Source organism: Amphiprion ocellaris, chromosome 21 (assembly GCF_022539595.1).
Source record: "Amphiprion ocellaris isolate individual 3 ecotype Okinawa chromosome 21, ASM2253959v1, whole genome shotgun sequence".
In the NCBI taxonomy this organism is placed as follows: domain Eukaryota; kingdom Metazoa; phylum Chordata; class Actinopteri; family Pomacentridae; genus Amphiprion; species Amphiprion ocellaris.
The window spans coordinates 9744754-9758525 of NC_072786.1; the positions used below are offsets into that span (position 1 = coordinate 9744754).

The 13772-nt window shown below is 39.5% G+C and overlaps 2 protein-coding genes across 3 annotated transcripts in view; both read left to right on the plus strand.

Annotated features, from left to right (window-relative positions):
* The first annotated feature begins 360 nt into the window (after positions 1-360).
* On the plus strand, positions 361-11370 carry LOC111573174 (sodium- and chloride-dependent GABA transporter 2-like). The gene is made up of 15 exons (XM_023277201.3): positions 361-511; positions 694-885; positions 2910-3044; positions 3123-3263; positions 3348-3435; positions 3523-3655; positions 3838-3972; positions 6424-6527; positions 6982-7106; positions 7219-7331; positions 8086-8223; positions 9807-9909; positions 9990-10090; positions 10204-10374; positions 10558-11370. Exons 1-15 carry the CDS (start codon positions 505-507, stop codon positions 10705-10707), a joined length of 1836 nt encoding a protein of 611 aa, XP_023132969.1. The 5' UTR covers positions 361-504; the 3' UTR covers positions 10708-11370.
* A 2132-nt stretch (positions 11371-13502) lies between these two features.
* LOC111573181 (ubiquitin carboxyl-terminal hydrolase 15) overlaps positions 13503-13772 on the plus strand; it is a 28006-nt gene continuing 27736 nt past the window's right edge. For both annotated transcript variants that reach the window (XM_023277209.3, XM_023277210.3), the window contains exon 1: positions 13503-13648. In XM_023277209.3, the coding sequence (XP_023132977.1) occupies positions 13560-13648 (89 nt within the window). In that variant the 5' untranslated portion in view covers positions 13503-13559. The remainder of the gene's footprint in view (positions 13649-13772) is intronic.

Consider the following 13772-nt stretch of genomic DNA (forward strand, 5'->3'; position numbering starts at 1 on the left):
CCCTGTGACATATGAACATTAATACAACTAATCCTTCTATTTATTTCAGTGTATAAACAATCCTGTTTGACTCCAGTCAGTCACAGTTTCTCTATAATGTTCCAGTAAGTGTATTTTTAATGGTGAATTATGTTCATATCTTTACTTGAGCTGACTGATTTACATTCATGTCATTTATGCTGCTTGTGTACAGAAGGCACATATTGGTATGCGTAATCGTATTTTTATTGCATTTATTTCATTCTGTCTTAAGCAGAGGTGCACTGCAGCGTGATATAAGACAGATGATTGATTGACGGAGGTTGGAGGTGATGTGCTTTGCTGGGAAGGGGGTTGGACGTGGGGACGGAGTGGACAGAGGCTGGACTCTGGTTTAGCATTACAAACACCCACCCCTCTTTCCAGTCAGGTTAAATACTAAAACTTGAGCGTTTACAGACAATCCTCAATACTTTCAGCCTTTGAGACAAGACAAGACCAGACAGAAGATCAAGTGACACTGCAATGAAAGGTAAAACATATGCCAGTCGGAGATTTTAATAGAAAATTCCTCTGAATACTTTGCTGTATTTTTAATTTCTCCAAACTCTCAGCACTGCTGCTGGAAGTCCTTGGTGCCGTTGCTTAAAACAGTCATGACTTTAATCAGCCCTTTATATAATGGTGCAATCCTCTTGACTGTGTCTTGTACAGGAGACTCTGCCAAAGCAGGCCTCCCCAACGGCATCAGCCATGCCAAAGACATGCTGCCGCCCTCGGAGGAGAAGATGGAGGAGCGGGGCCAGTGGAGCAACAAGTTGGAGTTCATCCTGTCGGTCGCTGGCTCCATCATCGGCCTCGGCAACATGTGGCGCTTCCCTTACCTCTGCTACAAGAACGGAGGAGGTGAGTGGGAGGGAAATGTGCATTTATGCCCCTTAGCAGTTTTCTATAAATGAACACATGGATTTCAACAAAACAAGAGTATACCTGAAATTTAAAGAACAAAGATTTGAATATAGAGTGTAAATTGTGCAGAATTCAAACTATCCTGGTGCATTCACAGTAAACCACAAGGTTTTTTAGATGCACCAACTAAGGGGACTGATGATCTTTAAAGTTAGATACTAAAAATCTCATATTGCCAGACCTTAGACTTACTGGATCTCAGGTGAAAGAACTAAAATTCCTTAATTAGTCTGATCCAAATTGGGTTTTCCCTTATTTGCGTCTGGACCTGCTTGTGTAGCTGCTAAATTGGATGCCCCTCTCGTTCTGCCTCCATGGGGTGGCGGGTTCAGGGTTCAGGGCCGAGCGGGGTCAGACAGCTGTTGTTGCTTCTCGCTCACAGCAGCTGTTCCTGCAGAGAGGCGGAAATCTGAGCGCACCAAACATCCTCAGCTAAACGACGGGACGTCAACACAGACGCTGAAAGAAGAACAAGAAGAGTGGCAGCAGTGGCTTTGGTCAGAACTGCAAGAAAAAACTAATTATCACAACTTTAGTGCATGAACTTCAGTTTAAAAAGAATCATTAAATGCTGCGATAAAGTTCAGTCTATATTCAGGCACATAGTTAATGTTCAGTACTGTACATTATTTGCAGTCGTCCTTGCATGGTTTGCTCCATTGCAGACAGTAGGACTCACAAATTAAATGGGAATCAGAAAAAAACAAGCATGTAAAAGGGAATAAGTATTCTTGTATAGCACCTTTCAAATCTGAAGTTAGAAGATGCTTTAAAGAAATTAAAATATACAGAACTTTAAAAACAATAATTAAAAAGAAGATTGTAAAACAGTAAAGACACAAACATTTAAAAAAAAAAGCAATAATAAAGCAGAAGACATGAAGTGAGGTGAGTTTTAAGAAGTTTTTGACAGTCAGGGCGTGTTTTTTTTTTTTTACAGTAAAACACGTACAATTTGGTGCACAATTTCTTTTCAGCCAAGAACATGAAATTTTTAACAGTTATTGGTGCAAATTAAGGGTTTAAAATTTCTCAGGTGTAGCGTGAAGCCAAAAAGTAATAAAGAGAATTCTGTAACCATTAGGGAGCAGGTGTAACTCAGTCAGGACTGGATCACATTTTGCCTGCATCGAGTATATGTGAGTAATCTTGCTGATTAGTTTTGAATCAACTTAAAGTGGACAATTGTTGCATCAATTAGGCAAGAAAGAGTGAGTTGCAGTCGTCCAGATGGGAGAAAATGACTGTGTGGATAAGTTTTCAACAACGTTTTTAGGGAGCCCTGGCTTGACTTTTGCAATATTTCCGAACTGGAGTCTGACTTAAATTGAGATTATGATCAAAAACACCTCAACGAGTTTCAGGAGTGCTTCACGTACATAGTTAATGGTCCAAATTGGGAGTGATGCTGCTTGAAATGTAGTCCGATCAACAACCAGGACTTCCTGTGTTAAACTGTCGGAAATCCAGTCACTGATTGTGTCAAGACAGTACTGCAGAGAATCCAGATTGTCATGATTTTTAGGGCTAAATGAGACATAAAACTGGGAGTCATCAGCATAACATGGTGAATATCAAGGCCAAGACGCAACAGATATAAACTGAACAAAAGTGGCCCGAGGATTGAGCCCTGAGGAACCTCACAGGACATGAGGGCAGCTGAGTAACTTAAGTTATAAACAGCAACTTTGAATACTTTCTCAAATAAATATGATTTAAACCAGTTCAGAGCAGTTCCTACCAGAACAATCCAGAATATGATTTACGGTCATGAACCGTGTCCAAAGCTGCACTCAGATCCAACAAAATAGGACTTTTCTGTACTGTGATTCTTTCAAAAGCCAGACTGAAACTTGTCAAATATGTGTTTCCTTTCCGTTATTTCTTTTAACAAGTAATATGCAATCGATACTACAAGGTATAAATTGTAACTCTGAATCACCTGCTCTTCCTCATCTTAGGTGCGTTCCTCATCCCGTACCTGATCTTCTTGTTCACCTGTGGTGTTCCCGTCTTCTTCCTGGAGACAGCGCTGGGTCAGTTCACCAGCGAGGGAGGAATCACCTGCTGGAGGAAAATCAGCCCCTTGTTTGAAGGTAAAGAGAAGAAAATCTTAGGAAATTTAGTGTCATATTGCTGATTAATGTGTACTGAAAAGCCCTTGTTTTTTGCAGGTCTTGGCTACGGCACGCAGGTGATCGTGACTCTGTTGAACTTCTACTACATCATCGTTCTGGCCTGGGGGATTTTCTACTTGTCTTTCTCCTTTTCTTGGGATCTGGCCTGGTCCTCCTGCAACAACACATGGAACACAGGTAACAAGTGCACGTCAATGTCCAACTTTTAATACTTTTTATACCCTTGAGGGATCATTTTCAGCATGTGTTCTTTCTACTTAGAAAACTGCGTGGAGTTTCAGAGAAGAAACACCTCCATCAACCAAACAATCAACCTAAACACCACCTCTCCTGTCATGGAGTTCTGGGAGTGAGTTTTCACACCGGCTAACCATCTCTCCATGACACAGCAATTTCAGTCTTGATGGTGTAAATGACCTCTGCGACTCTTTTGCAGGAGGAGAGCGCTGAGGATTTCCCCGGGCATCGACCACATGGGCTCTCTGAACTGGGACCTGGCCTTGTGTCTGCTCATCGCCTGGGTCATGTGCTACTTCTGCATCTGGAAGGGGGTGAAATCCACAGGAAAGGTGGGTGAGAGGGGAATCTTGTTCTAGTCTGAGAGCACAAGTGAAAATACAGGGCGACTCTTTTTAAAAAAAATGTGTTTATTTGTTTAACCCGATGACAGTTGCGGGGCACATGAAAGATGACATTTGGTATTTATTTTGCATGTCTGCACATTTCACACCCCTGTAACATGTCGATACAGGTGGTCTACTTCACGGCGACCTTCCCCTATGTGATGCTGATTGTGCTGTTGATCAGAGGACTCACCCTGCCTGGTGCTGGAATCGGCATTCAATTCTACCTTTACCCCGACTTAGGCCGACTCTCAGACCCGCAGGTACCATCATCTCACAAGAAGACCTATCAATTACTGCCTACAATATGAATCTGGAATGTGATTGCATCGCACAAATTCCCAGTGAGGTCCTTTTTGGTGTTCTGTCCCCCGTGGCAAGGGCGCAGCAAGTGCAGGTATCCCATGGCTCTCTGCTGGGGATCCCAGTTTCTGCTGGGTCCATCTGCTCTCCATGAAAGAGGAAGGGACTGTAGGGTTCAAATACAAGGCCAGGACACCACTGGGACTGTAAACACGAGCTGTACCAGGCCTGAGCTGTAGACAAACAACTAACAAGGCTTCAAGAGGGTTTTAACTGTCTCTGTTCAGCTCATATGAGCAAATGTTACAAACCAGAGAGGCCCAAAATAGTTTAGAATTTTATCTTGCCTCTGTCTTGCTTAGTCGTCCTAATTTGCCGCAAAACCAACTGAACAAACTCGACATTCTCTCATGTCAAAATCAGTCTAAAACACCGCCTGAAAAAATTGCTAATCGCCACACATCCGACACACTGTATATTTATGGAAGCGTGGTTCGTTAATCAATGTTGAGACAACAAGACCAGACTTCTAACAGTTTACGTCTGTGCAACTGCATCAGTCAATGATTATGTATGTAAAAGCGTAGCACGTGAATTCCTCTGGATTACGTAAACACGGCACGTTTGAGTCTGTGCATCGATAATATGTTAGCTGTATTGAATTTAGTGTCACGTTTTGAGGCCCATGCTTGGATGATGAATGCAGATTTGCGACAGCTTATTTGGCTAGTGTGGCTCAAATTTAATGAAAATGTCCCAGAAACATACACTAAGTGTAAACAAGAAAAGGGGACATTGAGTCAGTGTATGTGTGGATGTGAGGAGACGTATTGGGTGCAATATATAAAATGCTTGTTATACAGCTTTAGAATAGCTGCTTAGCAATGACTCTCTTGTATCCATCTTCTCAACAACTTGAAGTTCTCCTTTTTTAGGCATTGTTGAGTCCTCATTTAGTTTGTATTATCTGTTCTCTGTATATATACAGCTTATGCACAAAATAATAGTGACTCCAAAAAATGTTTGGTCACCTTGTGTGAATTTAGAATTTTTAAACTTCAAGTATGTTTAAACATAATTTACTGTATATATTAAATTATTACTACACCCTTTTCATGTGTTTTAGAAGGTGCTGTAATTATTTAACCACTATAAAATTCAAGCAAAACTATCAATGCTGAAAGCCTGTAGTGCAGACTTTTTTAAATTTTATTTAATTTCCAAAGCTGTAAATCTACCTCTGCTTCCTGAATTGTTCCTGCTTGGCCTATATACAAACAAGAAAAACACTCAGAGAGCACAGTACTCCGGCGAGGCTGTTCAGTCGTTGAATCATTTACAACAGCTGAAATCTTGAATAAAGTCGTGGCAGAAATCACAGCAATATAGAATGTGGCCATTTAATATAGATGTACCCACAAACAAAATGACCTTGTGCTGAGCACAGGTGTGTGTTATGCATGTGTACTTTATGTACGGATACTAAATCGCATGACTTAAATATGTAGTGGTTGGTGGGAATTGATGGGACTCAAAAACACTCCCACAATTTAATCAATTGTTCGTTGTATAATTTTGGATGAATAAGTCCCGATAAGTCCGCAGCGGTCTGTTTGTAGTAGGATCACAATCATGTGATCGTCAGCAGGCAGCTGACGTAGTGTTCACTTGTTGTCATAGTTACAGTGACACCGTGCTGCTGTCTCGCAATGATACAGAAATCTTTAGCAAATCTGTGGATCCAGACTATAAGCTGCATCACTGCCAAAATCTAATCAGTTGGTCCTTGTGTCATTTCTGACCTTCCCTGAAAAGTTCATCCCAATCCATTAGTTTGTTTTTGAGTAATGTTGCTAAAGGACAGACAAACAGACAAATGTATGGCGATCATCACATAACTCTGCTGAGGCTCTGCCTCCTTGGTGGAGTAATTATACAAATGTTTAAAATAAAAGGAAGCCCTTATTAACATATGTTTACTCTATCTTAAAGATCTCGTAGCTTTGTCAAGTAATCAGTGGCTGTGGAAGACACTTTCTTGAATGCCAATAGAGAGAAACGCTTTTATTTTGATGGGATAAAAAGACCTTTGATGACAAATGGGAATCATTCATCATTTCTTCTTTATTGAAGAAATAAATACACTACCAGTCAAAAATTTGTCCAAACCTTTGACTGGTAGTGCATGTCTGAAGTGCTACTAAAGGTTGTGGAAATGTTTGAATGGGTATAAGCATCTCACTCATTTATTTTTGCATTTCGCTGCATTATATCAGCTATATTTTTTAGTGTCCAATTAGAATTTGTTGATTTGACTCGCAATTGTTGAAAATCATTGCTGAAAAAAGAAAAACAAAGCACAAACCATAACTCAAGCATCTTAAGGAGTCTTTAAATTTCTTTTTTGTCAGGTGTGGATGGACGCTGGCACCCAGATCTTCTTCTCTTATGCCATCTGTTTGGGCTCTCTGACTGCTCTGGGCAGCTACAATAAATACAACAATAACTGCTACAGGTTCGTATGTAATGCAAAATGTATTATTTATTTACATGCTCAAAAGTTTCCTTCTTAAGATTATGTGAAAAAGTCATTTTGCAAACCACAGCCTTAACTTTGAAATGCAGTCATTTTGATTTAAAGCAGTTATTATCTTTTATTACCAACCTGAGCATTATCCTGAGCTGTTATTAGATTAGATCCAGAATTATTGTTTTATTGTACAAGTAGTAAGACAATGAGAGGCAGTTAAGCCAGATGTGCATGAGGCAGTAAAAGTGCAGTGTATGCAGTATAAATGAACATATATATGTAGGAATAAATAGCGGTATGAGCAATAAAACAGTATAAGATATATGCAGAGCGTTCACTGTATGAAGTGTATAAACAGTATGAATGTAACAGAAAGCATTAGGATGTGATAACCTGCTGTTGGAGAACATTAATCAAAATATTCTGCTGTCTGTTGCAGAGACTGTTTGTCTCTATGCTTCCTGAACAGCGGCACCAGTTTTGTTGCAGGCTTTGCGATCTTCTCCATCCTTGGTTTCATGTCCTATGAACAGAATGTTCCCATCTCAGAAGTGGCAGAATCTGGTGAGTCTGTTCCAACTGAGCAACAACAATAGAAGAATGACAAAAAATAGTTTTTTTATCCTCAGATCCGTTTAAGTTTTCAGTTTAAGATGTCTCTTTTGTCTCTGTGCAGGTCCTGGACTGGCCTTCATTGCTTACCCTCGTGCTGTGTCCATGATGCCTTTCTCTCCTCTGTGGGCCGCCCTCTTCTTCATTATGATTGTTTTTCTGGGGCTGGACAGCCAGGTAGAAAGCTGTACAAGCAGTTTCTGGCATTTTATGCCTCCTGTTGCCTTTTTACTCACTGTGGGCTCGTTTTTTCTCTGCAATATAAAGTCCTGCACCTCTATGGAAACAGTAGAACCATGACTAGAAATAGACAGAACTCTCTCCTGTCTTCTGTCCATTATGTTACAATTATAACGACAGAAAAAAAGAAAAAAACGGAAGTTGAATTTTCTATTATTTCTTTTCTAAAAAAGAATAAATGGAATCAACATGTAAAACATTTTATATGGTGCCCAAAGATGACCACCACTGAAAACAAGATGGGTGGCTCTAAATACTGTAGATATTTTAGTAGTTGCATTTTTAATTTGTTTCCATTCTGGTGTCGTATATTTTGTGTAAACACATGATCTGTTTAGGGGAAATTATTTATTTTTGACAAATTTTTAAATGAGAATAAATTGACTGATAAAATATCACGATTTTCAGCTTACACTAAGCTTACAACAGCCCACAGATGAATAGCTAACGGAGGAAATTGAAAATCTGAGGACTATTTTTGTTTTTACAGTTTCTTGCCCTGATAAATGCAGTCATTTTGGCTATCCTGCTTTTACTTTCCTGTGAAGACACGTGACAAAAAGATTAGTTACTATGCTGATTACCAGAGTTGTTGTTCCACAGACAAAGCTGACACATTCTTCCATTACAGTACTAAAGTGCTAATGACTTTCCTCCCTCTGCTTGGTTTCTGTGTCCTCCGTCCCCTCAGTTTGTGTGTGTCGAGAGCCTCGTGACAGCGATAGTCGACATGTATCCTGCTGTGTTCCGACGTAAGAACCGCAGGGAGCTCTTCCTGTTGGTCGTGGTCCTCTTCTCCTTCCTCATGGGCCTCATCATGCTGATGGAGGTAGGGGTCACGCTCTGGGACCACACAGATGCAGAACATACATACACAAACACATATGCATGCACATGTCGCTGTAATATTCATAGTAAAGATGACAGTGTTTTGTATCTTCAGTGTCTTAAATATCTTTTAAATATCTTCTAAAGGGTCTCCCTCATTGCCTTTAACAGCATTTACATTACCGTGTGATGTTAACTAAGACCACAGGAGCTCAAAGCAATTCAAAATTAGCTTTATATTTAACAAATCAGGCTGTTGCTGGGTTGTGGGTTGGTTTTTCTGTTGAAATAAGCTCTAATAAGAGTCCAATATAGTTGACATGGTTTCACCTCTGCACAGCTGGAAGCATGAATGCTCTGCAGAGGTGTCAACAAGTCATCATTTTGTAAGTACAAAGCTTTTGTGTGACACTTCTCAGGTGAATCTCAAGCATTGTTATGCGATGCTGAAGTATGTTAGTAAGTTACTGAGCTCACAAACTAAGTAAAATAACCGATATATATATTTTTTTATAGGCGCACTAGATGCACAATTTGCAGTTTCTAAAGCAAATTTTGTAACACGCAACATAACTTTTCCTGTTCAGCACACACAGATCTATCCATGATTTGCTTATCGCCTTTACTTAATCTGGAAACAACACATCAATATGGGCAGTTTACACGGATGTTCTGTGTCTGAGGACCATAAATATTTGAGCTGCATGACTTAAACAGCCTTTTAAAACCTGAAAATCCAATTCATTCTTCAGTAATATTAGTTTATAAAAAATAACTTGTTGCATTACAAGATTACTGGCAGAAAAAGTAACTTGTTAGTGATAAAAAAAAAATAACTTGCTAGATTACTTTTGTAATCTCAAAAAACTATAACAGATGCCATATCACCTTTACAGCTGACAGTTGTGTTTTATTTAAGGTGAGATTACCTTAAAATCAAGAGGCTGGGATCAAAACAAATTCTTACAACAGGTTTTTTAAATAATTTAACTGCTGTGAAAAGGTTTTAATTACTAAAATGCATAAAAGTGAATATACACTGATCAAACATATAAATACAGTATGCAAATGGACCATTATCTGACTCGGAGAAAAACGTAAAAATATGATTTTATTGCTATAATTAGAAAAGGTTTTGTTCTGTTGTATGAGAGTATATTTTTAACAGTAACAAATTGCTTGAATTGCAGTATTAAAGCTTTATGTTCCAACAAAAGGGTCGTCTAAGCAGTCTAACTAGTTACTTTGCAACCCTCAATACTGATCAGACTCCTGCAAGTCAAGTTAGAGGTCATCAGATTTGCTTTAATGACATGCAAAGTCAGAAAAATATGTATTGCTAAATCTTACAAAGCTGCCACAGAGCAAAATCTATGATAGTTATTTCCCTCAGAAAAACCACAATTGTCTCCAGCACTTAGAAAATTTGAGTCTTTTGAGGCGGTTTAATAAAACATTTCATATCCTTTTTTTGTTTGTGTCTGGATGGACAGCACACAGAGTACAGCTTAGTCTTTAATTAGCTGTGTTTAGCAGGTTAATTCTCTTTGCATAATTGCGATTCAATGCTTCCTCTCTCTCCAGGGCGGCATGTATGTCTTCCAGCTCTTTGATTATTATGCAGCCAGTGGCATGTGTCTCCTCTTCATGGCCATCTTTGAGACTGTCTGCATTGCCTGGGTCTACGGTGAGCGAAATATAACGTCAGACTTTCCAACTACTTGAAGTCGCAGCATGGTGTGACGCGCTTTTATTGTGTTTTTCCAGGTGCGGATCGCTTCTACGACAACATCGAAGACATGATCGGCTACCGCCCCGGACCTTACATCAAATACTGCTGGTTGTTCTTCACTCCAGCCACCTGCATCGTGAGGCTCCTTCTTTTTTACTCACTTTATCCTCCAATAAGCCACTTTTCAGTCGCAGAAACTGAAATAAATCAAGTTGTTGTTAATCCACATGTGTTATTTTGTCTCTGCAGGGTACCTTCGCCTTCTCCCTCATTAAATACACGCCTCTGAAATACAACAATGAGTATGTTTATCCGTGGTGGGGTTATGTGATTGGCTGGCTGCTCGCTCTTTCCTCGATGGTCTGCATCCCACTTTGGATGGCGTACAAGATCAGCACCACCCAGGGAACACTCAGAGAGGCATGTTGAGCCTGTTTTTGTTGGTGTACTTTATTTTAAAGCCAAGTAATAAGTCACAGAATGTCTAAAATGAACAGATTAGTGCCCCTTTTAAGCATATTCTTGATTTCATTCAATAAAGATGCTCTACATTGCAGCCAGTTAACTGTGGGTTTTTTTTGTCTTTGTCTTGTTTCTTTACAGCGCATCCAGTTGCTCATCACACCATCTGATGATTTACCCAAAACCAAGAGGGAGCAGGAGAGGTTACTGGCCATTTTCACTCCCGAGACGGACACTGCCAAATCCACAAACGGCTACTTCCCCGTCTCGGAGACAGACTCCAACTTGTGAGGCCTCAGTGGCGATTTCATCTTTGACTCGCTGCACCCTTAAAAGATTTCTGGACGTGGAAAAAAAAAAACAAGAAAGTGCCACATTATATACTTTAATACACAACAGATACAGAGGACTCAGGAGATATTAGAGCTACAGTGTGCTGGGTTTGGCCTTTTTGTACATTAAGCCAAAAGAAATTAAAAAGTAGTTGCCATTTATTGAATTACTTAGAGTGGACAAGGGCATTTTTCAGGGACAAAAGTAATTGGCATATACTGTATATAGGATGATGTTTGTATGTAACACAAATAAAGCAAAAATCAGTGATAAAGGAACAGTTTAACCATTGTATGAAAAAGGTGGGATTAATACAGATACAGCAACTTCTTGAAGTTTCTTTATATATCTGATCCCACTTCATGGCTGTTAAGTCATATTTGTATCATATTGTTGTATTGTGATGAATGATTGAGGAGATTTTCCTGTTGTATTTACAGGAAATGAGATAAATGCGTAATGCTAGGTACATAAATACATGGATATACAGAATAGGATTTTATTGCAGTAGCTATAGGACTAACTGTAGTTGCATTTTTGTACTGTAACATAATATGACTGTACAAAGAAGTGTGAATCTTGTAAGTATGGCTTTAAATAAAGATTGTACGTTGTCTTGAACCATTTTACTGTTCGTATCAGGGGAAAAGTCTGGGTATCTCAGCCTCTGCTGCTTCAAATTTGACTGTTTAAAGAATTTTATGGAAATGTGACACAAAATTGCTAGAGAACTTAAAAACTTAGTTTGTATTATTGATCAATATGCAGTTAATAGTTGTTACAACTCAGCTCTGAGGCTGCAACAAAACAGGGAGAAACAACAAGGTGGTGACTAAAAGAAAGGGTTTTATTATAATGCAAACCAAGCCAACAAGGTGCACTAAAGACTACAGACCAAAACCAGGCTTCTGGAACTCCAGAAGGAAGCAGCTCGGGTCAGAGAGACACAGCCAGACGCTGGATGTGAGGGAGGTTTTATGCAGTTTGGGCCGCTTGATCCCAGGTGTGGCTCAATCAGCTGACGACCCTCAACTCCTGAACAGTTACACCTGGTGTCCAAGTGGAGGGTCGTCACATAGTAAAAAAAAAAAAAAATCACAAAAAAATGGCAAATTCTTTATGAAATGAAGCTCTACACGACACACTGACCTCATGCAGCATGTTAAAAAAGTGGAATGATAAAGTTGCTCCTCACTGCAAAAAAAGACAGATATAATTGCTGAAGACTTTCTATTCAGAATTCCAGTTTCTTAGACGTCCAGAAGTCTGTGTAGCTACAGTCATGGAGCACTTTCAGTCATTTTACAGAATCACTTCCTGTTGGTGAGATGGCTAATGAAAGACATCAGAGGGGTTTCTTCATGGGAAGATCATACGATAGACTAAAAGTCTGGTGATACCATCCAAAGCTGCTTCAAATTTGACAGTTTCGTTAAAAATCAGCCCCCCGAGTCTGCTGTAAAGCTGTAAACACGTGATTATGTGTGCCTCAGGTTGTGATTTACAGTCACATTTAGTGCAGCTGTTTCATTGTTGTATAGTTTTGTGGAGTTGGAGATTAACAAATCAAACTTTTAAAAAATCATTTCTGTCTCTAAGAAGAAATGCATCTCTGTCTCTACATCCACTACTATAACTTCAAGTCTCTGTGGCTCAGCTGTGATCAGCAAGCCTGTATTTGCTCAGTTTCAGTTTGACTCCTCCAATGTTCCAGTTAAGCAAGCATGTTTATTTATATAAGACCTCATTGTACAAAGAGGTGATGCAATAAGCACTTTCTTGTTTTTGTTGTTGTAAATTAAAACATTCTAAAGATACCTCAAGATATCTTAAAATTCAAAATACAGCAGTACAAAACTAAAATAAGCCAAAGACAGTACAGACAAGTAAAATAAAGAGCACACTAATGTTATAGAATAATTATATTAAATTAAAATATTTACTAAATATACAGCAGTTAAACAGCAGTAGGTGACAAAAGCTAAGAGAAATAAAACACATACTTTATAAAATAAAATACTTTAAAGCAGTAGAAAAGACCTGTCTTTAGTTTAATTTAAAAAATGGCCACATTTCAGGCAAAATCAAGTTATAAGAGGAGCAAAATTACTGAAAACTTATTTAACATTCAGAGACTTCTAGACAGTAAGTTGGGCCTTAAATTCTTTTTTATAATTTATATTCAACTAGAGACCAGTGTAGAGGTCTAAAATCAGAGTCATGTGTTTTCTCTTCTTGGTATTTTAGCAGCAATTTACATTAAAGATGCCAGAATAAGGATTTAGTTACAGGTTTGAAGTTGCTGCTGAGATTTACATCCTCAGTAACGATTCAGTCAAGATTTTTTACTTTTTTGTTAATTTTTAGTGCCCTAGACTCGAGGTAAACACCAGCCTTTTTTACTTCCAAATAGTTGTCATGTATTTAATAATGTGGTTGACTCTGATAAGTGGCTGGAGAGCAGTCATCTGATCAATAAATCTCAGGAAAAACTGACACAATGGACTATTTTGGAGGTTCAGCTCTTGATTTTGTAGCACCTGGAATCTCACTGTCTTAGTGGTTTGATTCAAGAAAATTTCAATATTAATTCTTAATATTGATTTACAGCTCTCCAGACATCCACAATCCTGTGCAGCCACAATGATGGAGCACTTTTGAACCATTTTCTAGAATAATTTTACCACTGGGTGTCATGCGTCTCCTGCACCGCTGCTCAGTCGCTGATTGGCTGCGACGGCGGCGTCACGCTCTACGTAACTCGGTGACGCCCACTTTCCCGGCATGCAGCGGGTGATGTCCGAGGAAAGATGGCGGAAGGAGGAGCGGCTGATCTGGATACCCAGAGAGGAGAGGTCGCGGCACTGTTGAAAACACAGCTAAGGAAGGGGGACACTTGGTAAGACTCGAGCTGAAATCCTTTTAGGGACGCCGCGGGGCTGTCGGCCGGCTCTGCCGAGGCTGTCACCGCCACGGAGGAGGAGAAAGCGGCGGAGACGGGCCGTGTTGACAGTAACGGCAGC